At 46.5% G+C, this 23,489-nt stretch overlaps 1 protein-coding gene across 2 annotated transcripts in view; it reads left to right on the top strand.

Moving 5' to 3' along the window:
• PLEKHD1 (pleckstrin homology and coiled-coil domain containing D1) overlaps positions 1 to 11,463 on the top strand; it is a 28,781-nt gene extending 17,318 nt beyond the window's left edge. Inside the window, exons 6-14 of one of the 2 annotated variants that reach the window (XM_071808603.1) lie at positions 82 to 134; positions 2,098 to 2,192; positions 3,125 to 3,218; positions 4,516 to 4,694; positions 5,455 to 5,587; positions 6,163 to 6,307; positions 8,237 to 8,386; positions 8,987 to 9,110; positions 9,584 to 11,463. In XM_071808603.1, the coding sequence (XP_071664704.1) occupies positions 82 to 134; positions 2,098 to 2,192; positions 3,125 to 3,218; positions 4,516 to 4,694; positions 5,455 to 5,587; positions 6,163 to 6,307; positions 8,237 to 8,386; positions 8,987 to 9,110; positions 9,584 to 9,608 (998 nt within the window). In that variant the 3' untranslated portion in view covers positions 9,609 to 11,463. Of the gene's footprint in view, positions 1 to 81; positions 135 to 2,097; positions 2,193 to 3,124; positions 3,219 to 4,515; positions 4,695 to 5,454; positions 5,588 to 6,162; positions 6,308 to 8,236; positions 8,387 to 8,986 lie in introns of both variants that reach the window. The other variant, XM_065839879.2, reaches the window with a different exon arrangement.
• The last annotated feature ends 12,026 nt before the right edge of the window (positions 11,464 to 23,489 follow it).

Here is a 23,489-nt window from a genome sequence, read left to right as displayed (position 1 = left end):
TCATAAATATCCCCAGGATATAAATTGCTTTTCTCTTTGCTTTTCTCTGCATTTGGCCTCTGTGTGTGTGTGTGTTTGCAGATAAGCTAATGGAAGAAACAGAAGAGCTGTGCCTGCAGAGGGAGCAAAAAGAGGTGAGTGTTCATCACAAGCTGATTTCCTTCAGTGTGACAGGACTGGGAGGTTGGGAGTTGTTGGTTTGAAGGCATGTCAGGGTTCAGGTAGGGATCCTGTGGAGCCAGAATAGTCTTCAGTCAACCTCTGGGCCCTGTGGATGAAGAGAGGAATAAGAGCTGTGCCATGAGGTGGGTCCTGGAGATGTAACCCTACTCCTCTTCTGAGGCACTTTCCATGCAGTGTGCTTGTGATTATGTCTCCAGGACAAAGATCAGATTAAATTCATATTCACTGGGTTGACTTATACACTTGTTATTTGGCAGATTCAAGAAGACTCTGGCAATCAGTTTGTCTGTCTCCACAGTTAGAAAGCAAATAAAGAGACTTGACATAGTTCTAGTGTAGAGATACCATAGTGAGAAAAAAGGAGCAGCAAAAAGCAACATGTTTTGCTCTTTGGACACACCAGAGATGGGGAGAACAAACTTTGCACTGGGGAAGACTTGAGAGCACTCCCTTAGATGTAATTATGATACCTTAATTTATCAAGTTTTTTATTTTTTTCCAAACTTTTCCTAACTTATATCTACTTAATATTTTTTAAACTAACCTATTCTCCTATTTACCCCAGATCTATACCAGTTTTTTTATAGCATAAAGCTGTTGTAAGATAGCTTTGCAAATGGGTTGTCCTGTTACATGGTGGGAAAGCTTGCATGGATGTAGACCACTACATTGCAATCTTGCAAACTGTTGCATGTTATCTTTCACATTTAATCTAAAATCACCATTGTCCCTCTTTAGCAAAAGATGGCAATACCAACCTGGGCTTCTTTGTCCTATGTTTTTCCTCTGTACATTTCTGCAGAGTTAAAATTCAGAGGTGTCTTGGACACTCCTTTATGGCTAAGCTGTTTCTGCCTCTGCAGGGAGATATCCCTTTCTGGTGAGGTAGCCTGCTGCACAACCCACAGTCATAGGGAGGGAAATGCCCTTGTCTAAAGACCCTGGAACACACCTCTGCTCTTACAAAGTCATGCACAGTGTCTTTATTGCCCACAAAGGGCAAATGGGGTCAGGTTAGTTTGAAGGAGTTTGGTACTAATGAAGGAATGAATACATAGCTCGCTGAGCCATGGCAGTGTGACCTGCTGTGAGCCTGAAGGCTTCAGAGCAATATGTTGGCAAAGCAGCTCAAAGCATGTATCTGCACCATGGAGCAAGAGTCTTATTATGAATTAATCTGGAGTCAGTGCTGTTTTGTGACCTGTCTGGGCTTGCAGCAGGAGTTCTGTTTAGCAGCTAAAGCTGCAAGGGGACCTGACCAGGAGCAGGACCCTCACTGTGATTTGTCCTTGTCTCTCTCCATCAGCAGTAGGTCTTTTCTATACCACTGCTTTCTCTAAACTAGGGGAAGAGACTGTTCCACTGCTCGAGGATAGCTTGTGGTATTCCATGCTCTTTAAGCATGGTTTTATTAGTATGAAGATAGTGACAGGTCGTTTAGACTGTGCAAAGCTGTAGCTGTGCAGTTTGTCTTTCTCTGTCCCAGTGGGGATGGGAAGCAAGGCCAAGGTAGTAGAAATATCACACTCCAGGTGTAGCAGTGCTGAGGCTGTCACATTCCTGTCCGGGCTTTCTGTATCTGCACACACGGGTACCTGGAAATGGTACATGCATGTTGAGTCCAGTTTTCCCAGGGAGCTTTGGACCTTCTGTATATATGCAGCAGAGCTGATCTGTGCAAGGACCATGCCAGGGAATTCCAGGTGCCTGGTAATGCGGCTGGGACTTCTGGATGTCTGGAAATCCTCAACCAACCTTCAATCCTTTCTAATTGCCCCTGGACAAAAGTGTGGTGGAATTGGATACCCCATGGCTCTACATAGCTCAGGTTGAAAGTCCCAGTCATTGTTAACAGGGAAGCCTTTTCCACCTGTGTGCCAGCAGAGCACATTTCTGTCTTCTGTTTTGGACCAGGAACTCGAGCGTCTGAACCAGGTGCTGGAAGCAGAGAAGCAGCGGTTTGAAGAGGTGGTACAGGAACTGCGGCTGGAGCAGGAGCAGATCAGAAGGTAAGGGGGCAAACTACTCAGGGCACGAAAAGGACACAAACTTCCGTGCTGGGGAGAAGTGCTGCTGTGGTGGCCAATCAAAACAGTTTGTGAAATCCACCTATTCTGTGCATGTGGGAAGGAGATCGATGCTATATTGACCACAACAGGAACGGTTGAGATGAGTTTATCTGCAATTGCTATCACTTGTGTGACCAATAGAATTCAGCTTAGTTTCACTTTGCAGTCAGGGCTCCAGCAACCTAATTTTCAAAGGGCTGGGACATGAGCAGACCCCAGATTAGTTGGGGTAGCATGGCAATGGACAGGTGCTAGAGGATTTCAGAGAGGCAATTAGTTTGATTGACTGACCAGCCATGTCAGCTCCAGACATCTGAATCTCGTTTTCCACCATCAGCTGAATGATGCTGGGTGGATGATGAAGTTGTGTTATCAAGAATAATTTTGTCATTTTAAGAGTTACACTATGCAAAATATGAATAGCAAATGTATTTAGAAGGGGAAGGATGCAAATGCTTTACCCTGAGTTGAAAGGGTATGTTTTGCCATTGCCTTCTTTTTTTCTTTTCCTCTCCCTAAACAACATCTCAGAAAAGCCAGTTTGATTTTTGAAAACCATTTTTCTTTTCATAGACCTACATCTGCTTAGATATGACTGCCCTGTCTGAGCTCTGCCACTTGCAACCATAGCCCTGCCCTTGCTAGAGAAGCACATGAACAGTTGCTTTTGGTTTGAGGATCAGGAGATACAGTAAAGCTCCTGGACACCCATAGTGTGTTTAAGGCATAATGCTTCTCGGCAGGCTCCTGGCTCTCCAGGGCTGCCTGTGCCAACCACTGCTTGCAGGTCCTGCACAAAGAGATCCACAGCCTGTGCAGTCTGTGGGGACAGTGTTCCCCTGCAATAGCTGTCACCCTTTCTGCTTCTTTAGGGAGCTAGAGCTCACAGCCCGCTCCCTTAAAGGAGTGGAGGAAGAAAAGAAAGAGTTGCGAAGCCTGACACAGTCCTTACAGAAAAACCTAGAGGTGAGTGACCACTTCTCCCCTCTGAGTGACAGCATTTTGGGAATGATCCATGAGAACTGACCAGGGCTGAAAGTGATGCTGTCCTGTAGAAATGAATCAAGCATCTGCTAGTGCTGGAGTTAAGTCCTGTGCAGATGAACAAGTTCATTCGGTAGCTGATATCAAGACCAAAATCCCCTGCAGAAAAGGACTAGAAGTGACTTGGAGCCCAGCAGAACCAAACCAGGTGATGTGATGCAACACAATGACCATAAGTTGCAGTTTGGGAACCTCAGGCTTAACACTGGGGAGAGACTTTTCACTGGACAGGTAGGCAGGCAGTGGGAGAGGCTGAAGAGCCTCCATCTTGGAAGTTTTTCACATCTCAGCTCTAGAAAGCCACAGATGACCAGATCTTGCTGTGTTGACAGACCAGCTCTGAACAAGGGGCTGGACTAGAGCCTACCAGAGGAATATTTCAGCCAACATGGTTGTAAGTCTGTGATAGCTTTCTGATCTTTTTTTTTCTTTGAACTGCAACTCCCTATGTCCTGTCATAAATTGGAGCAGGAGAGAGGTATTTCTTCTTCAAAGAATGGACCATGGTTCCCAGGGAACTATGTACCACACAGGAATTTAGGAAATGGAGTGTCAGTGTATTAAACCCTTTCCTAACTTGGTATCACTCTGGTGGATTGGTGGAAATTTCTAGATGTGTATTTTTGTGAAATTTCCACACAGCTGACCTTCTGAAGCTTCAATGTCATCCTTAATGTTCATGTCAGATCCTGCAAGTTTATGCAAAAATCTGTTGCTGATGTTCGCTTGAGCTCTTCTCCTTGCTCACAGTTATAGGTATGAAATAAAGAACTCAAAAGCTAGAGAAGGAGTCTGCACAGCAGACTGAACAATTCACAGGAAAGCAGCATGATATGTCCTATTGCCCCGCAGTTAGAAGTAGCACCAAGGGGCTGCCTCTAGTTCACACTGAGGAGCAAGGTGAGAGGGGAAGGCAGGGAAGCTGCCTGCATCAGTGATGAACTAGGGAAGCACAAGGCTCCAGTCCATGGCCTGGGTCCTTACTAGCATGTTGTGTTGAAGGATCCGCAGGTTATCACACCTTGCATACGGAAGGCTATGGTGGAGGCTTGTTCCTGAAGAGGCAGGTAGGAAGGGAAAACCACATTTTGTTATTCCTGGTTTTAACCTGAATGAGGACTGTGGATGTAAGGATGCAGGGACTCAATAGGGAGGGAACAGGCAGGAACAGAAGCAGAAATGTTAGACTTGGTTGATACAATCTTTGCCCTTCTTCAAGGAGCTCTCCCTGGAAAAGCAGCAAATGCTGGAGATGCTGGAAGAAAATGAGAGTCAGCTCCCACCTCCAATCAGCCCCAGCAAAGAGCAAAGCCCCATCTGGGGACTGCACTGCAGCCTGCGACAGATTGAAGAGAAGATGCAAAAACTTCTGGAGGAGAAACTCATGGCAGAGAAGAGGTGAACTGGGGACAGAGGTTCTTACAGTGGTGTCAGAGACAGGGATGTGGGATAAGATGTGATCCAGTGTGGAGAGGGTGGTTGGAAAAGAGGTATTTTTTCCTCCTCACAGGTGGGAGGCAATCAGAAAAGGTATGGCTAAATATTTTCAGGCTTAAAATTAGTATCACTTCAAAACTGTTCCCCTGTTTCTCCTGAGACCTGCAGAGAGGCAAGATCCTTTATAATTTCCTTTCCTGGGTGCAGTAAAAGGAAGAGGACACTTTGGTCCTGCTCAGGCTTAGTGGTGCCAAATGACGTGGCTATCTGCTGACTTGCTTTTTGCTTGCCAGCACAAAAACAAGTCTGGAAGCTTGTCTGGTTCCCATGGCAGGAGTTCAGGTTATAAGCACTTCAGAGGAGACAGTGAGGCAGGGCAGCTGAACCTGCTGCTGCTTGGGCCTGCTCCTTTCATGTCAGGACTCAGGAACATGAATCCATTTGGTGTTTGTGCACTTGTCCATAAGAAATGTCTGGTGCTCCTGGACCTTATCTGGGGTTGAGAATGTTCCATTCAAGAACTGTCCACTTGGTTTTCTCCAGCAATGCTTGTGTTATTGAGCTGAAGCACAGACAGTGCTCCTGTTAGTGCCTCTTCGCTCAGGGCAGACAGGTAGTTAAGCATGCTCCATCACGATACTGAGCCCCTTCCCTCCTGTGAGATGTGCTGAGGTGAGAATGGTCATCTTCATTTATCTTCCTTTGCTGTGCCCTGCACCAGGATGAAGGAGAATGAGGAGCGGTCTCGAGCGCTGGAGGAGGAGCGGGAGTTTTACTCTTCCCAGTCACAAGCGCTGCAGAACTCGCTCTCGGAGCTGACTGCAGAGAAGCAGCAGACAGAGAGAGACCTCAAGGTATCCCCTGCCTATGTTGCATATTGCTGTTCCTGGGCCCAGAGTTCTTCTCCTGGAAACTTCCACTTGGCCAAATTAAAGCTAAGTTCACCTGAGCTCTATTAGTTATTCTCATTTGTGAAGCTGCTACTAAAATTATCCTCTTCTTCTAACCTGTGTTTTGTTTCTGAAACTAAGTACTGTGCATCCTTTTGTGGGAACTGACTGCCTTTATCTCAAGTCCATCTCTGCTGGAAAGATGTCCTCCTGTTCCTGCTCAGCTGCAAGTACTCGCATAAGCACAAATTCACAGATTGAAATACCATCTCTGATTCCACATGGTTCATAAAATGAGAGGAAAGCTGTGAAAATGAAAGTCAGAGTAAAGGAGAATTACTAAGATGAGCTGGACTTCAGCTTCTGTCTGAAGACATGAGGAACAGCTTTTTTGTTTGCTTACCGTATTTCTGTTGGTTCTCCTTACTGTTGTTTCTTCATTTTCATCTGCTTGGTGGGTACTTCACAGACCTTGTGAGTTAGCAGAACGGTTATTGAGACACAAGCTGTTTTTCAGCAGTGCTTCTTCTCTTTCTCAGGCTGAGGTGAAGGTGCGCATGGATCTGGAGAAGAGACTGAGAGAAGCTGAGGAAGCATTGCAGAGCTTAGAGCAAGGCTTAAATTCTCTGGATCGCAACAAGGAGAAAGAGGAGAAGATGAAAGCAGATGTCAGTAACTTGAGAAGTAAGTCAGTCATCCACACTCTCTACTGATGAGCAAGTCCTGAGAGAGGAACTATTTCTACCCATCTTCCCAGATACAAAAAGAAGTTCCCAAATTAGAAAACTGCACCAATGTGCTCTCCCAGCTCCTTGTACCTCAACTACATCTCCCTTTTGAGGAGTCAGAATGTGCTTTGCAGGCACTTGGTGTTTTGCCCTCAAAGGAGGGCAAAATTATCCCACCCCACCCTGCTGAGTGTAAGACAAACTAAACGCTTTCCAAAATGTCAAACAGGGAAGCTATGGCAGAGCTGTAAAGACTGACTGGGTCTGAGTTATAAAGAATCCTCTGATTCCCCTCAAGATAAACTCTTTTCTCAGCCTTGGTTACAAGAACATCAGTTACTGTAGGAACGTGCTGGGAGGTGGCCCAGCAGATGAAGTTTGGATCCTTACTCAGCGCTCCAGCACTGCAGTTCACATGTCAGGTGTAAGACTCGAATTCCTCACAGCTTATCTCTGTTTCTTTGCCTTTTTTTTTTTTTTTTCTTTTCCCCCCTTCTCTTCTGTAAGATGGAGCATTACCCTAGCATCTGGCTTGACTCAGGTTCAGGAATTGACGTTAGGAGTTTCAACTGGTTGAAATATTCCTTGTTTTCTATCCTCAAATATAGTGCAGGGGAAAGCTGTTATGAAGGTGCTGCATCTATGCAGTTAAGGCTTCATTTCAGTAAAAGATGGATGTATTGGGCCAATATAGAAAAGTCAAAAAGTCTTGTGGCATTCTGAGCACTGCTACATATACAAGTATAAATACACATCTAAATAGTTTTTATATATATATACACACATATTTATAATTTATACATAAATATATGGAAGTATTATTCAACAGTTTCTGCATCAGATTTCTAAACTGAGACAAAAAGGCATGATTCTGAACTTCATCCCACTGGCTCAGAGTCATAGTAAGAAAAAGTGGATGTGTTGAGCTCAGCATTCAACTAGGTCTGAGCTGCCTGCACAGGGCATAAGTGAGTAACCTCTGGCACTGAATGTCTCCTGACGCTCATTTCTCATCTCAGATTTTTGGGGATGTTTTCTTCAAAAGAGTAAAAGTGTACTGATGAGCAAAACCCTAGAGAACGTGAGGGACTAGCAATGTTCTCTTTAACGTCAGACCCAGCACAGATTGCCTCGGTCCTTCCAAGTGATTCCTGCAGTTCTGCCCTGCCCTTTCATGTAGGAGTTGGGGCTCATTGACACACAAGCCCTCTGAACAGCAAGGGATCAGTGACAGGCAGGAGGACAGCAAGACTGGAATGGCAGAAGATATGTTGGTTTGAGACCATGAGAGGGGAAGTCGGCCAGGAAAAGCAGCTTGTGTGGCAGATCAGAACAGAATAACATTGCCATAGATTGGACATAGGGCTTCTTATGGAACCTATAATATATGCATATATGTGCTAGTATTTGCTGTGCTGTTTAGAAATCCCTGCCCATGTATGGCCTGTGTGCGTGTGCCTGTGCCATTGTTGCCAACACCTCCCTGTCTGCAGTTAAACTTGATGGGTTTTAAGTGTCCTTCAAAGAAAGTGCAATGAGCAAGGTTTCAGACCCCTCTGTTGCAAGAGAGTTGAGAAGTTTTATCATAATACCAGAGGCTTTTGGAAGCTGAATCATGAGCAGCTGTGGGAATGATTGATGGGATATGGATGGTTGTGGTTCTTTCTACTATTTGAATATGCATTTGTTGGGGACTGGAGGTTTGTCACTTTGAACTTGTTAATTCTGGTGATACTCCGGAGCTTCGCAGACTGTTGTTTGTGAAGATCTAGGGAGGTGTTAAATGTCATTACCTGGCTCAACCCATCAGTGAGTGCAGTCCCTTGTGCCTGATTCATTGCTTGATGTGTCTCTTTCGTCACTGCTCACAGTAGTGTCTTCTCAGAGTTCTTTGAAGAGTGCATCCGCAATGCCGAGCTGGAGGCCAAGATGCCCGTGATCATGAAGAACTCTGTGTACCTCCACAAGGCTGCCACTCGTCGCATAAAGAGCTGCCGCTTCCACCGCCGGAGAGCCAGCACTTCATGGAATGACTGTAGGTATTCGTTATCTGCTGCTTCTACATCCTGCAGGAGCAGATATGTGCAGATGGGGCTGACAGACCAGTAAGGTCTGAAAATGTGGTTCATATTTCATATGCCCTAGTGGTAGAATGGAGCTACAGGGAAACTTGGAGCTTCCTTATACCAGAGAGCAGAGTCTATGTACTGGTTGCATGTCTTTTCATGGGGGCTGAAAGGTAACTGCTGTGGTGGTCCTGGGCCCCTAAAAAAAACATGTGCTGAAAGCCGACTTAATCTGAATGCTTATCACAGACTGAGTTAGGTTGGAAGGGTCACCTGGACATTGTCCAATCCAATCTAGTGCTCAGAGTGGCTACCTGCAAGGTTAGATCAGGTTCGACACAGAACCCTAAAACAGAGACAGCTGTCAAGAAGACAAGTGTGTTTCCGTGCTGTCAGCATTTTCCTCCTGTGTAAACAATATAGTGAAGCTGTTAAAGTGCAGTGCTTAGCTCATCCCTTGCCAGGCTCACAGTCGTGTTGATCACATGGCTCGTGCTCTAGTGCAGCTTTGTCTTCTGTTTGTGTCCCTGACGGAGAGTGCTGACCTTTCTGTGCTGCTCTTGTTTCAGTGAAGCAGTCCCAGTCCTTCATCTTCTCCCATTCAGAAGCTGAAAGCATTGAGGAGCTGAAAGAAGCGGCCAAAAGACTGAGCCAGGACCAGCACTTCAGAGAAACTCTCTACCAAATCATGAGGTCGCAAAAGGATTCTGCTTCAGGGGATGAAAAGTGACTCTTGGTGGGAAGGGGCTTCTGGTCTCAACTTGCCATTCAGCCCCTCAAAAGTTACACCATCGGGTGATAGTGTCAGAAGGGAGAGTTGCCCTTTGGGTGGGGAAAGTGGGGGAAGGTTGTGTGTAGGTAATTCCCTTAGTTAGTGGCTTTGCTTTAGTTTGAACACTCCCTGTACCCTAGCAAACCTCTGCTGATGACTCCAGATCTGTTTGCTTCAGCTGCTTACTTTAAGCCATGTTTTGTCAAGATACCACGGTCAGTGTTAAAGTGAACCACAGACCGTAGCTTAGGAAGTGCCTCTTCTTTCCTTCTCCTGTCCAATCTGTCTGCCAAATACAAGTGCTTCTGCAAAAGCCCTTTATCAGCCTATGCTCCAGCCAATGTAAGCTCCCTGAGTGGACACAGCTTACCCTGTTCTGCCTCATCTCCTCTAGGAAACATCTCACTGCACACCCCTAGTCATCAGCACTTCAGTGGGACACATTTCCTGAAGACTGCAGCAGTTCCGGCCTCCTAAGCACAGGCAACAGTATCAAACACAAAGAAATGTCTTGATGCTGCATCATTTCAAGCAAATATTAGCAACACAAGGTGAAGACAAGCTGAGGATGCTGTGGATTTGGCTCCAAGGATGATCATGTGCAGAGAAAAGCAGTGGCATCAATGCAAGCTGGAGGGAGGGTTGCTTTGTGCTGACTGTGGGCAGCACATCCTGGGACCACCTTCGTACTTGTTTTGCGTTGGGACATCTGTCTGTGTCATTGACAGATGGAGGAGTAGAGCTATGTGCTGCAGAAGGTGTTATCTATAGGCTACTTCAGTGTGGAGGAGCCTTTAACTCAGCTCGGATGGCCTCCTCATCACCTCTGTAAAACACTGATGGGTTTAAAACTCACATGGGTGAGTGTCCAGCAACAAACCCCATCAGCATTTGGAGAATTAAACCTTGGCAGCAGCAAGCTGTCAGGGCTGTGGAGGTGGGGAAAGTCATTTCTGTATGTACTGCTGTCAATAACCTATGTCCAAGGCTTTGTACTGCTCTTTACCAGTCCACTTAACTGCAATCCAGGTTATCTTGGTCAAACTGGGACCTCTAAGAAGTCAAGGCTGGAATTGGGAGAGGCACTATGGACAGCCTTGTCAGTGGTAGGCTTCTGGCTGGCTTCTGTCCCCTCCCAGGTGCTCACCATGTGGTTATCACAGGGGAGGCTTGTCCTGCATGTGGTCATCTTGTATGTCACAGGAGAGGAAACACTTTTCTGTGGAAACCTTGCAGCCTCTCCCACCTTCTTTAAGCAAGCAGCTGGCTGCAGGATGCTTACAGGGCACATGACAAGAACGCTCAGAGCAGTGCTGTTATCCTTGGGGTATAAATTGGGAAACAAAGGTATCAATGATACAGAGGTGATGCAGTTACCAGCAGAGGTACAGTTAGAGCTCAGGGGCTCTCAAGTGCAGATTTACTGGGGTGTTCTGGGCTGTACCTCTCGTCAGTACTCCTGGGTATTGCATATGTCCAGTGACTCCAGGGTAGCTCCTTTCATGTCCCACGCAGACTGTGATGCTGTCTGGTCCCAGGCTTTGACTTCTGGCCACCTAAGTCATTCCCTACCAATTCAGTGCTGTTTCTAGGGAGAAATCAGGGATGAGGCAGGGAAGGGAGCCCTGGCTTGCCAGCCACAGGAGAGGTGCTGATGCTGGGTGGAGGAGTGTACTGAGAGGGTGTGATGCTCCTAGAGAGGGTAACTCTGCTGAGACCAGAGGAAAAGCATTGAAGGCACAGCCTGTATTTTCCATTTCAGGCAGTTACTGACCAGTATACTTCTGCCAGGCAATGGGAGGTTTTATATAATCTGAGGGTCCAGCACTGAAGGCTGACATTTTTGTGATGACAGGTGATACAATTGGAAAAAATAATTTGCATCTCTCCTGATCCTTATGTGTCTTTTTCACTTGTGCTTGTGTGCTAGAAAGCCACAAATGAATTCTTGCTCCTACAAGGCTGAATGGCTGTGAGAAAGCAATCCAGAGCTGGTTTTCCTCTTGACACTGTCCTCGCATAATCTCTGGCTATTTTCCAGTTACAAGGTCTATATTATGTGATGCTGGAAGGAACAGAAAAAAGGACAGCCAGGGAGCATATCTGTAATTCAGACAAGTTAGGAAAAATCACCCTGTGGCTAGGGAATGCAGCACCTTTTGATCTATTACCATCAAAAGCCACAATATCAGACTTTACAGAAGTATTGTACTCCGAAGGTAGCCACATCAAGTCTTCCTTTACTGTGCATATTGACAGCAATAAATAAATAAAAGTTATGCTGACACTAGAGTGAATTCCTGTGTGTTCTTGATACACTGTCACTGAAATGATGTTAAATTGCCTCTGCAGGAGTTGAGACAAATCATTGTGACATACTCATTTACTGCCAGTGTACTTCCTCTGCTTCGCTGAGTTGTTGCATTATGTGCTTGAACATCACCTCTCAAAAGGACTGGCTGTATGTAAAATGACTTACCCTTGCTACCCACTTCCATTTTTAAAATGTATATAAACCCAGGATGTATAAAATCTAAAGAAGAAATGTCCGCTTTGCTTACCTGAAACCAATGAGCAGCTCTCTGTAACCACCAAGACATGCCTTAAGCCACCTGCAGTGATGTGCTTGTCATCAGTCATTCCTTGCTATATATATTAGTCTTGCAGAGGAATCTACCAGCCCTGACCATGTAAGGTCCCTGGCAGAGTCAACACAGAGCTGGGTCTATGCACTATAGCATCTTGATCAACTGTCTTCTTGTTCTGTTTGAAAGGATACAGAATTACTAATTCCAATGCTACCTGTATGTTTTTAATGCAATGCAGTAATAGGACGATGGCTTAGGGAGCAACCCTCCTCTGTTCAGATAACCTCCACTAGTAGTCCTGGGTCAGATTGCTTTATCTCACTGGGAAAAGTGGGAATGAGATGAGAACTCCCTCTGCTGAGTAGAGTTCCTTAAATTGTTCCCTCATGTCTGAGAATAGGAGAAGATATAGGATGGTTCGCACCTCTAAGATTAATCTTCAGAAGTTGCAGAACAGCTAGACTGGCTCTGAAAAGCTTGTGGCCATTCTTCCACCACCTCTGCTGTCTGGCTGTCATCTGGGAACTTCTCTTTCCTTCAGAGACTTTCCCTGTTGTGCCCTTCAAAGACAATTTAAAATACAGTTTCATTTGCAGACACTGCCAAACGTGAAGCCTGCTGATTCTCCTCTGTGTTGTCTTGCCTGCTTTTCACAATGTGAACAGTGGCTCTTCCTAAGGTAAATGTAAGGGTTAATTTTGCCCTCTACATAAGATGCATGAAGCCTCCAGGATGTTTCAGTCCCTGGTGTAGAAGAGTGGCTCCTGCTGAAGGACAGGGCTTTGCCGGCTCCCCTGGTGCTCGCAGCCCCAAGGCTTTGCTCTCGCACAGAAGTGAATTGTAGAGAACAGAAGGCAGTGCCAGCCCTGCTGCCTCCCATATGTGCTGCTCCTAAAGCAGAGAAAGTGGACAAGAAATGGAAACTGCCCTCAGGGTCAGAAGTCAATAACAAAAGGTAAACGTTGCTGGTGCGTGACATGCATTGCTGTGCACAGCACTCAAGGGACATAGGATGGTAGCAATTTTTAGCTACAGTGTGTGGCTTTATTTTAGCCCAAGATGGTAGGCAGGCGTTCAACTTTGGGAATTAGTGCATTACTTAGGATGGTAGCTTTTCACAGGAAAAGTTTGTTTTGAATGTTTTCCAATGCAGTCACTTTTGTTTGTGGGGAAGCAGGCTTCTGCTGTGTCTAGTAAGGAGAAGTTTGCTCTCAAGAAAAGGTGTCTATGCTCTGAAAGCTTTGTCCAAGGCTTAGTTTCAGGCAGGTCCTGGGGCTTGCCTGGAAACCCCATGGTTTGTTATACTGTTGTGACTGCAAAGAATGCCATTATTTTTAACATCTTCCAGCTGATATCCTTGGCATAAGGATAATTCTGCAGTTTTACACCTAGTCCATGCATGATTTGCTATCTACCTGGCCTTAGGGTGGCCATGAATGGAAGAAATGAAGGAGCCATGGGCTGTAGTCAGTCACCTGAGAGCTGGGTCTGAGGTGGCTTGTCAGGGTGACAGTCACCATGAGAGGGGCCAGGTGGGACCATGAGGTTGGCAACCACATGTGGTTTGCTGAAAACCTGCAGTGCTTTTCTGCCCACTGAGATAACACCTCTTCTTCTATATTGAGTAACTAATTTACTTTGTACTGCAGGTTTAACTCTAAATCTGAAATGGAGAAAGATCCAACTGAGTACTCAGGTCTGTGAGTCCTTTCTGCTCCTTTTTTCCACCAGTGTTAACTGCAGGATACACTGTAGTACTGGAACCAACTTTTTTCAATGTTGACAGATCTGGCACTTCAGAGGAAGAAAAATTACAAAGGCCACTTTGTGGGGGTAGCAAAGGCACCTTTTGCTAATTCAGAGGTGTTGCAATAAATAACTCAGCAGGATCACATGTTCTTACTTTGCTGTATTATGAAAAGTGCAAACTTCACATTGCTTAAAATAATAAATGAACTCTGCTTACCCTTGAGTTCTTTTTGACTGCACCCCTGTCTCTAACCTCCTTCTGGAAATCACCCAAAACCAGAGGAACAGGTTAATTCTGGAACATTGTTAATTCTGCAGGCAGGAAAGAGCTCCTGTTTTCTTCAATATGTCGGTGGCTGCCTGTAGGAGATGCCAAGCCCTGCTCCTCCAGGATCAGGAAAAGAGGTTCCGGGCTTTGTTGGTGTTTGGGTTTTCTAAGCTCTACAAAAAAGGAGTAAATATTTTTAACATCTCCATTTTAATAAGGGGGCTTGAAAGTAAGTTGCTTATGGTGAAGTGTGAGAAAACTGACTTGGTGCAATGGGATCAGGCCCTGTTCAAAAGACGTACTGGCTCTCACAGCCCTGATGGATGTACGGCTGGAGGCTCTTGTTAAGAGTCCCTGCTTAAAGCACAGCCACAAACAGGGCAATAGCACATGTGGCAGAGCTCTGTCTTTGGGAGGGTTCATAGGCATTCAAGTGCCCTGGGTGACAGAGGCAGGCTGTGCTCTTAGGTGCACTCATATCAGTGGCACGTGAGGCAGTGAGAAGAATTAAAACCACATGGTGAGAAGGCATGAATGCTATGTTTCACATAGCAGGATAGAGTAGCAGGCTTACTGCAAAGATTGCCAGAAAGAAGGGATTGCAACTCACTTGGGAAATAGCTACTGCTTTCATTTCTCCTTTCCATTCCCGATTCTGCCAGAAGCACAACACTCGTGCTTGCTGCGGGCCAGTAGAAGGTAAGGAGGCTTCACCAGAAATGATATTGAAAAGTAGGAGGTGGTCAGAGAACAAAGGGATCTACAGCTAAGGCCCTCTTTTCTTCTCCCCAGCTTACTGCTGCTGAGCAAGATGCAGTGAGAAAACACAGCTGAGCTTGCAGTGGCATGGCCCAGCTGGGTGATACAGGGATGTGACTTATGGTTGCTCTCCTTTGCAGGTAGCTGTGCATATGCAGTGGATGCTCGAGTGGCAGAAGTCAGTCTTTTGGTGCTGGAAAAGTTTTGGGTATTTGAGTGTTGTCTGGCAGAGGCTGGATATCCCTGCAACTCTCAATGGACTTGGATGTTCAGTAACTCCTCTAGCCTGGAGCCAGCAGCTCTCTCGAGCCCTCTCTGATAAGTCTGCAGTACTTCAAACAAATGCTCTGACCCATAATGGGGTGCAGGGAATAGCAGTGAAGTCAGACACTCTCTCTTTCTGCTTCTGCTACTAAATTTCTTGAGTTTTCTCCTCAAGCACAAATACAGAGTAGGTATGGATTAATGTGGAATTTATTTCAGATTAAGAGAAACAATGTAGGCTTCCTGTGCAGGCAAATCTGGCTTTCTTCCTTATGGAGGGTGAATGAGGGCTCCAAAATGAGGACAGAAAATTCCCAGCCATTCAGAGGTACCTTGGATGCGTAAGTGTACTTATCACATGTGCTAAGCTTGGATGGGAAGGAATAGCAGGACACACTGTATTCAGAGTTTGAAGCCAGCCTGCAGTAAAGGAAAAAGGAGTTTGTCTGGAGAGAGAGATATCATAACCCCTTCCTTTTGGTGATGCTGAAGGAGCTGGAAGAGAAAGTGTCCACTGAGCCCATGTTCTCATTTTAGTTTGTAGCTGACTCCTGTTGTGGGCAAGGGGTTAGTTTTGGTGGCCTCTCATCACACAGAAAATGCCTCCACCTGTGATGGGCTGCTGCTGAGTAATAGCTTCATTTCAAAGCTGTAGTGGTGGTTGTGGCTTCAAGAACCACCACCAGACCTGTATGCAGCAAAGGATGGGTGTGACACCCCTCCCAGCTAAACTTACAGGGACCCAATGTCACGGGAGCCACCGGCTTGCCCTTGCAAGTGGACACGAGCCCAGCTTGCAGGTCTGGGCTGGCACACAGGAGCAGAGAGCCCTTTGCCCACTGCTTGAGCTGCTCCTGCATTCCAGCCTCCTAACATGCCAGGGCAGACTTCTGCCACCAGGCTTTCATCCAGCAGCAGCAGCTGGAAGGAGGAGAGCTAATGAGCCAGCCTCGGGAAAGGCCATTGACAGCAGGTGTGAGAGCCATCCCATCCACTTCCTAAAGGGACAAGAGCATCTCCCTGTCCCCATGGTGCTCTGTCACAAGTACTCTGTTTGACTGCTCAGCGCAGTGGAGGCAGGACCCAGTAGTTGGCTGTCAGAAGAGTTGTACATAGGCTCTGCTTCATTCCCAGACCTGGACAGAAGAGATGGGGAAGGGAGAACAGCTGTTTTCCAGGTTAATTGTAAAGGAAGAGGAGACCTTGCCTTGACGCCTTCCTGTGTAGCCTCATCTAAGTGTTCCTGCTTCGACAGGGGTATTGGACTAGATGATCTTTTGAGGTCCCTTCCAATCCCTAACATTCTGTGATTCTATGTAATAGCTGTCATGGATAGTGCCCTGCAAAGGAATAAAGCACCCTGATAAGATGTCTCTAGGCCTCAGTTCTGGTGCATTCCCTGTACCAGGAGGTTTGGTCCTGTCTGTACTTGAACAGGGTCACAAAGTTAGCAAACAAATTGCTTTACATGAGGAATGTCTTCTTCCTGGTCCTCCAATCTCTCCAGCCCCAAACATGAAGGGCAAGCCAGCTTGTTCCCACCTTCCCCTCCAGCCCTCTCCATCAGCTTTCTGTTTGCTCTTCATTGGCTAATTGTGGCTTCCTCCACGAGATGGGAACTGGTGTCACCCTGGCATGTGGGGCAGGAGCTGGCCAAGGAAGAGGAAGCTGGCCTCACTGCAGTGGAGCCAGGCAGCCGCTCCCCTCGGAGAGTGCAAAGGAGGTGAGACGTGGCCTGCAGACCATCATAGCTGCTCATGCCTTTTTCATAATGCTGGCTTTCTGTCTAGAAAATATTACGCATCCTACTTCAAAATTCTTACAGACTTTAGCATTTCATACAGAAAATGCACAGAGATGGGCAGTGAACACCCCAGGCTGTTAACCAGGCACTTTCCTTCCCATCACATCTCACCACACAGGTGGTCATGGGCCAAGCCCCGTGGGTGCAAAGGTGTGCAGGGAGGTGCCTGGCTCCCCCTCATTGCACACCCAGCAGCGCAGACCCTTTTGAGGTCTGTGCCCAGTGTGTTTCATGGGGCAGGCTGGGAACGGGTGCAGCTGCCAAACTAGTCTGAGCTTTAGCTCTGGGGAATTGGTTGACAACATATGTCCATTGAAAGCTGCTAACTAGCACTGAAGCTGACCCATCTCTCCCCCAGCCACGTGTTCACACACACATACGTACATATGTGCACATGCATACATATGTGAAAGGATAATGTGTGTTAAATGTATATCTCAAATGTGTATCATTTATCAAGATAAATACTTCATAATGAGGGTTGTTTGTTTGTTTGTTTGTTTTTTCCTGAAAATATTTTCTAATTTTTCCTCTGATATTCTATCTTCACGGGCAGAGAGCAGACTGGAAGGTTTTACCTTCAGGTGAAACATCATGTGCCTTATAACTGAAGAGGTGGTGTTATAAAGAAATATTTCCTGATTTAAGGCACTGAATACATTTTAATTATTTTGCAGAATAATTGCCTTGCATTTATTACAGCTATAAAAGGATAGCCAGAGAAGCAGAGGCTGTGGCTGCTAGTGCAGCAGGAGACATCAATTATGGAGGAAGGAGGATGTGCTGTATAAGGTCAGGAGACAGGAGGACAGAACGGTATTATATTCTGTTTTTTCTCTGTCTGCCCAGGTGATGTTTGCCATGGTAGGGTGTGAGTTCCCAAGGTAATACAAAATGAATCCTGCCCCTTTTCTAAGGAGAAATGGGTCAGTATTTGCCATCCCTACAGCCCAGATACCACAGCCTGACGTGTTATGGATGCTAATTCTGGTAGTGAGGTCATTACTTCAGCTCACTTTCTAGAGGCTGTGTGTGAAGAAACACGAATTATGCAGAAGCAGAATGTGAGTATTCATCTTTGGGTAGACAGCTGTGCCCAAGACAAATCAGATTTTATTTCATGGAATCTCCTTTCTCCTTAATCTTCAGAGATTTATTGAAAAGCTTAAGGTTAGGAAAGACCACTACAGTCTCTAATCTCTTCTGTCTCTCACAGACAAGTATGTTTTACCTGCTTATCACTGGGTGAATTTTAGTGTTGCTCTAATCTACAGTGAGAAAGGTTTGGGAAAGAGATCTGCGGCACATTGTCTCTGGAACTTACTGGTGACTTCCCCACCTGCATTAACGCTATCTGGACTGACACACACCTGAACATGCCCCAGCATGGACCCTCCAGGAGGTGTTTGGGAACAGCACTCTTTATGTGCAGCTAGCTCATCCAGGTGCCTTGTGGGGCAGGCAGGTTATCTATTCTGCCTGCCAGTCCTGCCTGTAGTTTGCTTAAGTATCTCTGTGTCTCTGCCGTGCCCTGGCTGTTGGACTGGAGCTGTCAGAGGTGAGTGTGTGGAAAGGGCAGGATGATTAATAGAATCATAGCATGTCCTGAGTTTGAAGGGACCCACAAGGATAGTCAAGTCCAGCTCATGTCCCTGCGTATGACAACCCCACAGTTCACACCATGTGTTTGAAGGTGTTATCCAGTCTCTTCTTGAACACTATCAGGCTTCGGGCTGTGACATCTCCCTGGGGAGCCTGTTCCAGTGTTCTACCACCCTCTGGGTGAAGAACCTTTTCCTAATATCCAACTCAAACCACCCCTGGCACACACGTGACCTCAGCAAGCCCTTCTTTGGGGAACATGTGCTCCTTGGATGCAACACATTCATCTACCCACTGCCCATCTGGCTTGCTTTCCTATGAAATGAAGTGTTGGCAGTTGCTCTGTCTCTCCCACCTCCCCTCAGTTGTGACCTCTGTCCACCAAGCTTAACAGAGACACAGAGATATCAAAGATTACCTGACCCTTCATGTTTCAGAGCTGAAAGTAATATAAACTTTTTTTTTTTCTTTAATTTATAGCTGAAGAATAGTGGAATTTGCCAAGCAGGGTCTGGGCTAATCTTGTGCCTCGAAGTGGGAGCTGCTTCTCTCACGTCCCATGCCAGTGCTTCAGGAAATGTCTCTCAGTGGGAGGATGGAGGAGAGTGGGGTCTCTGGCTGCAGGGTGATCCATGCTGTTCACACGTAAGGCACAGGGACTTGGCAGGGTTTGGGTATTTCACAGACAAATGATAATAACCATGGTTTTTAGTGAGCAGCTGGACTGCAAAAGGCAAGATGTTTCAAGGGAGATGGGAAAATGTCCTCTGATTCCTTAGCTGCTTTTGAAAGGCACAACAAGGAAGCTTTAGTGCATTTGTCATTTCAACCAGAGTCTTAGGAACCTGGCCTCTTGACTGAAGTGGAGAGTTGAGGGTTCCTCCTCTGCAGTTACTCTCATGTATGTGATCTTGAAGGAGTCACCTGAGGAATTGTGAGCTATTTGTATCACCCAGCTTTCAGTAGAGAGCCTCATCTTCTCAGCCTTTTTCTGTAATCTCATTTTATACCTTCCTCATCCATGATCTTGGGCAGCCACCAGGCAGGGGACAGTGGCTCATCCTGCCTGGATATGCACAGAAGGTCCCAAGGTGCTAATAGCAAAACTGCCAGAGCTGATGCCCTGTGCTAGTCCTAATAAGAACCTGGTTTCACAGCCCTCTGTGCCAGGAGTTCTCCTTGCTCTTTTATAGTGGTAGCAGACCTGGACTCCTTATATTTTAATCTTGAAAGAAGAGTTTTTTCGCCAATGCCTTAAATTGTTCTCTTGCAGCTCAGAGGGCTGCCCCTGTATAGAGTGAGCTGTGGGGCTGGCAGGCCCTGCAGCTCTGCCCCAACAGGACAGCTTACATGGGAATGAGACCCCCCACCTTCTGCTGAAAATAATGCACAGCACCCTCTGAAACCCTGTTCCAAGACATATGTGTTTCACCCAAGGTCACTCCTTTTCTGGCCCAGACTTAGTGCTTGGTTAATTCTTCACAGTCACTTAAAAGCTCTTCCTGTGTTAATGTTCTCTCTTTAGTACATGGTGCCAAATATATCCAACCATCAAAACCTTTTGCTCTCAGAGGGACAGGTTTGGCATAGGGGGTGTTTATGGGAGGGGGACATGTGTGCACAAAGCTGAATACCATTTTTCCTGTGTTTGTCTTCCCCTGCCACCAAGAGGCACCTCAGGGCAGGTGGGAAAGTCACACTGCACTTTCATAGCATCTTGGTGGCATTACTCTCCCAGAAACAGTAATAAAGCAGTGGCCTGTGGGCTTGCAGTGACAGTTAAGCTCCTCATTTTGTCTAAGTCCTGGCTGTGTTATCTGTCAGGAAGATAATTCCTTGACCTTGTGGTCGGGGGATGAGCGCTTTGCTTAGTGATTAAACCACTGCAGTAGATAACACACCATGTTTAATCCCTTTGGTAACTGGTCCCAGGAAGAGGGGGGGATGCAGAAAGGGCTGTAAAAATACAGAGGCTTGCAATAGGTCTGGAGACCTCAGAAACGGTGGCAACAGCACAGAAAACTGTGGCTGTATATGCCCATCCTCCTAAGTTAATTTGGTGGCAGACTAGGAACAATCAGCCTATCTAGGGCACTATTTTATCAAGTGATAGAGCCATATGGTGCAAAAACCCGCAGCCATCTGAGGGCTTAGGCACATCAGAAATCAGGGAGTCTTTGTGTGTATTGATCCTGTCTGCTAGCTGGCATATATAAAAAGAAGGTTTATAATTATTTTTCCTCTGCTGTGTCAATGGGGGAAGGGATTCCTGAATAACCAAGTAACCCTTGCTGACTCGAGCCAGGGAAGGATGAGATACAGCCTTTTCTGCTGCTTCAAAGTTGTGTCTGGGATGTGGCTGTGAAGCATGTGGCTGGTGTGCTGGAGAGCCCCACAAGCCTGCCTTGATGCCCAAGCAAGTGCAGCAAATGCTTCAGAATGTGGAAGCATGACAAGGTTTCAGGGTTGTACAAGTCATCAAGGGTTGAAGTCCAGTCCCCTGGTGATATTTGGGGTCCTGCCTGCAAGTGAAATCAGAGTCAGAGGTTTGACTGAGAAGGTCTGACCTAGGAGGTTTCATCTTCCCAGTCAGCCGTCTGTCCCCCTTCCTGCTGAGACTCTGCTTCTTGCCCCTGCCAGAGAACGAGAGAATGGGGACATGAGCCAACATTCAGCCTGTCAGTGGTGAGGCACTATCTTTCTTGAGGGTGACCCATTGTTGTTTGAGCAAGCCTCTCTTCCCATGCCATCACCACATAGTTGAGGATTATGATTTGCCTTTAATCTGTCTTTTCCCTTCCAGAAGGTCCCTGCCTTCCTTGGAAACAGCCCCAGCCTCAGGTTGCCTTTGGCTGTGTTGTCACCTCTGTTTGGACACAGGAGTGTGCTAGTTGTCACCATGTGCTCGCCTTTGGGCAATTGACCTTATCGGGCATAAACGCAGCCCCGTGGTCTGGTGACTGAATCGAAGGGGCTGCTTGCAGATAAAGCCATCCATGGATCTGGCCTTTGTGTGAAACTGCCAGCCAGCCCTCCAGTCTCCTAATGAGAACTGTGCTATGTGCATGTAATGGGTCTCTACCAGCCCATGTCAGTTTGATGTTAGATTTCGTATATAAGGAAAGAAAAAAATAGAAAAACAGAATTAAAACAAGCTCCAACAGAAATGTGCTTCCTCATCCTCTGCTCTTGAGCTAGATACCTCTCCTGCAGCTCACCCTCCTGATCCTAGCATGGACCCACCATAAAACTCTTTTAGTGCCAGCTCACATTCAAACACTAACAGAAATGCTCCTCATCACCCTTTGCTTCACAGGAGCCCCCTGTGCACCCTTGGCTGCTGCCCGAGAGCCCAAAGAATGGCAGGTCAGCTCAGGCTCCCTCCTGCTCTACTGTCACAGGGTGCTGCCTGCCAGCCCCACCGGAGCAGCACCCATGCAAGCATGGGGTGGGGGAAGCCACTAGTCTGGGGTGCTTCAGAACACAGGTCCCTGCTAGTGTTATGGGAGGAGTCTTCGACAGGAAGGAGACCTCAAAAGATGCAAAATTCATTGTGATTCTCATCTAGGATCCCAGTCCTATTTTTGTTAAATTGTCCACTTGTTTAACTCCTCCATGCACTTATCCCAGCCAGCTCCATGGAGCTTGTTTCTCTTTCTCCTCCTTACTCTCACCACTCATTCAGGACTTGTTTCTTTGCTGTAGTGGTATGAGAGCCACCATCACTGGAGATGTCTAAAACAGCTTTTAGACATTTCTCCACAAACTCAGCTTTCCAGCCACTCCCAAACCTTGTTGGAAAACACCTCTTCTTTCTTACCTGTGGTCTTAAGTACCTTCCACCTTTCTTCATTCCTTGAGAGTATCTGAAATGTTGTGTGAAAGGAACTGTTTGCCATGTACATTTCTGTTGCACGAGACCTATAAACTGCATCTCCTACGATTTGAAGGCTATTTAAATCTCCCATTTTGCCATTTCTTTCTTTTCTCTCACGTGTAGCAATTCTTTCCTCTGAGAAGACATTTTATCCCTTCGCATTTGTGCCTCCAACTTCTTCCAGACAAAAGACATTGCTAGCATTATACCCTATACATCTGATACATTGACTCCCCAGCCAGCCTTGCCTGCTTGCAGGATGCCTCCCTGTACCTGAGAACATTGCGGTGTGTTGTCATGGAGAAGATCCAGGCAGCGTTGCTAGGTCAGCTGGTGCCACGCAGTATGCGAGTTTATAAAGTGCTGGCATTAGGATGGAAGGACAGGCCCCCTGGAGATTCCAGGAGACTCTGCAGAGTTTCCCCTGGTAGCTCCATTAGAGTAAATTTTCTGTGCATTTGGGGACCGGTAGGCTGTGACTGAATCACGTGGCATCTGTGTTATAGCACAGTGTCTTTGCAGGGAGAGATCTGCAGGTTCCCAGAGACTACAGGAGCTACGAGAATTATATAGAGTAGGACAGTGTAGTTTGTTCAGAGACACTTGGAGAGGACAGTAGCTCTGGGTGCGAACATCACTGCCATCATTTCCTACTTCCACAATTTTTTGATCAAACCGTAAATAAAATGCATTGAAATACCTGATTGCAAAGAAGTATGTGCAAGTTCTTAGAAATGCTGTAGGAATCAGAGAAAACAACTGTTACAAGACAGAGTGCCTTCTGCCTGGAAAATATTAGGACTCATAGCACCCAAGAAATGTGAGTTGGAGTGACAGCTACCCTGCAAAGTGATATGGAGTGTATCTGCAGCAAACCTAAGATGTCAGGTGCTCTATCCAGTGTTGCATAAAGCCCTGAAGCATCCCTCGGCCTGCCCACCCGCCTGACACTTTCTGAGAGCAAGCAGGTCAGCTCTGGTTTTCTAACACAATCCTCCCTAGCGTGGCAGCAGGTGAAACTTCTAGCAGAAAAAGCAATATCACAACGCAGAGCTGTTATGGTATGTCTAAAATTCCCATCATGACAAGTCATGCATGCCTACATAAGCTAATTATGAATTTCCTGGTAGAGCTCAGGATGGGTTGAAAAGCCCAAAAAGAGAAGCTGAAGAATACTGGACCAGTTAGCCAGTTAGCCCATCCTAGGCTCTGCACTGCTAAACTGCTAGGGGTGACTGAGCTAGCCTGTTTAACACTGACTTGGTTATATCCACACCTCACTGTCAGTCATTGCAGTGGTGTCTGTATCTCAGACAGACTGCAACCCCACCCCAAAGCACAGGCAATGATGACTGCAGAAAGGAAAGCTTCTCTCTCATGCAAGAGGGG

Source organism: Patagioenas fasciata, chromosome 5 (assembly GCF_037038585.1).
Source record: "Patagioenas fasciata isolate bPatFas1 chromosome 5, bPatFas1.hap1, whole genome shotgun sequence".
NCBI classification, from domain to species: Eukaryota; Metazoa; Chordata; class Aves; order Columbiformes; family Columbidae; genus Patagioenas; species Patagioenas fasciata.
The sequence above is the reverse complement of the archived record's forward strand: the minus strand, read 5'-3'. Positions and strand labels throughout refer to the sequence as shown.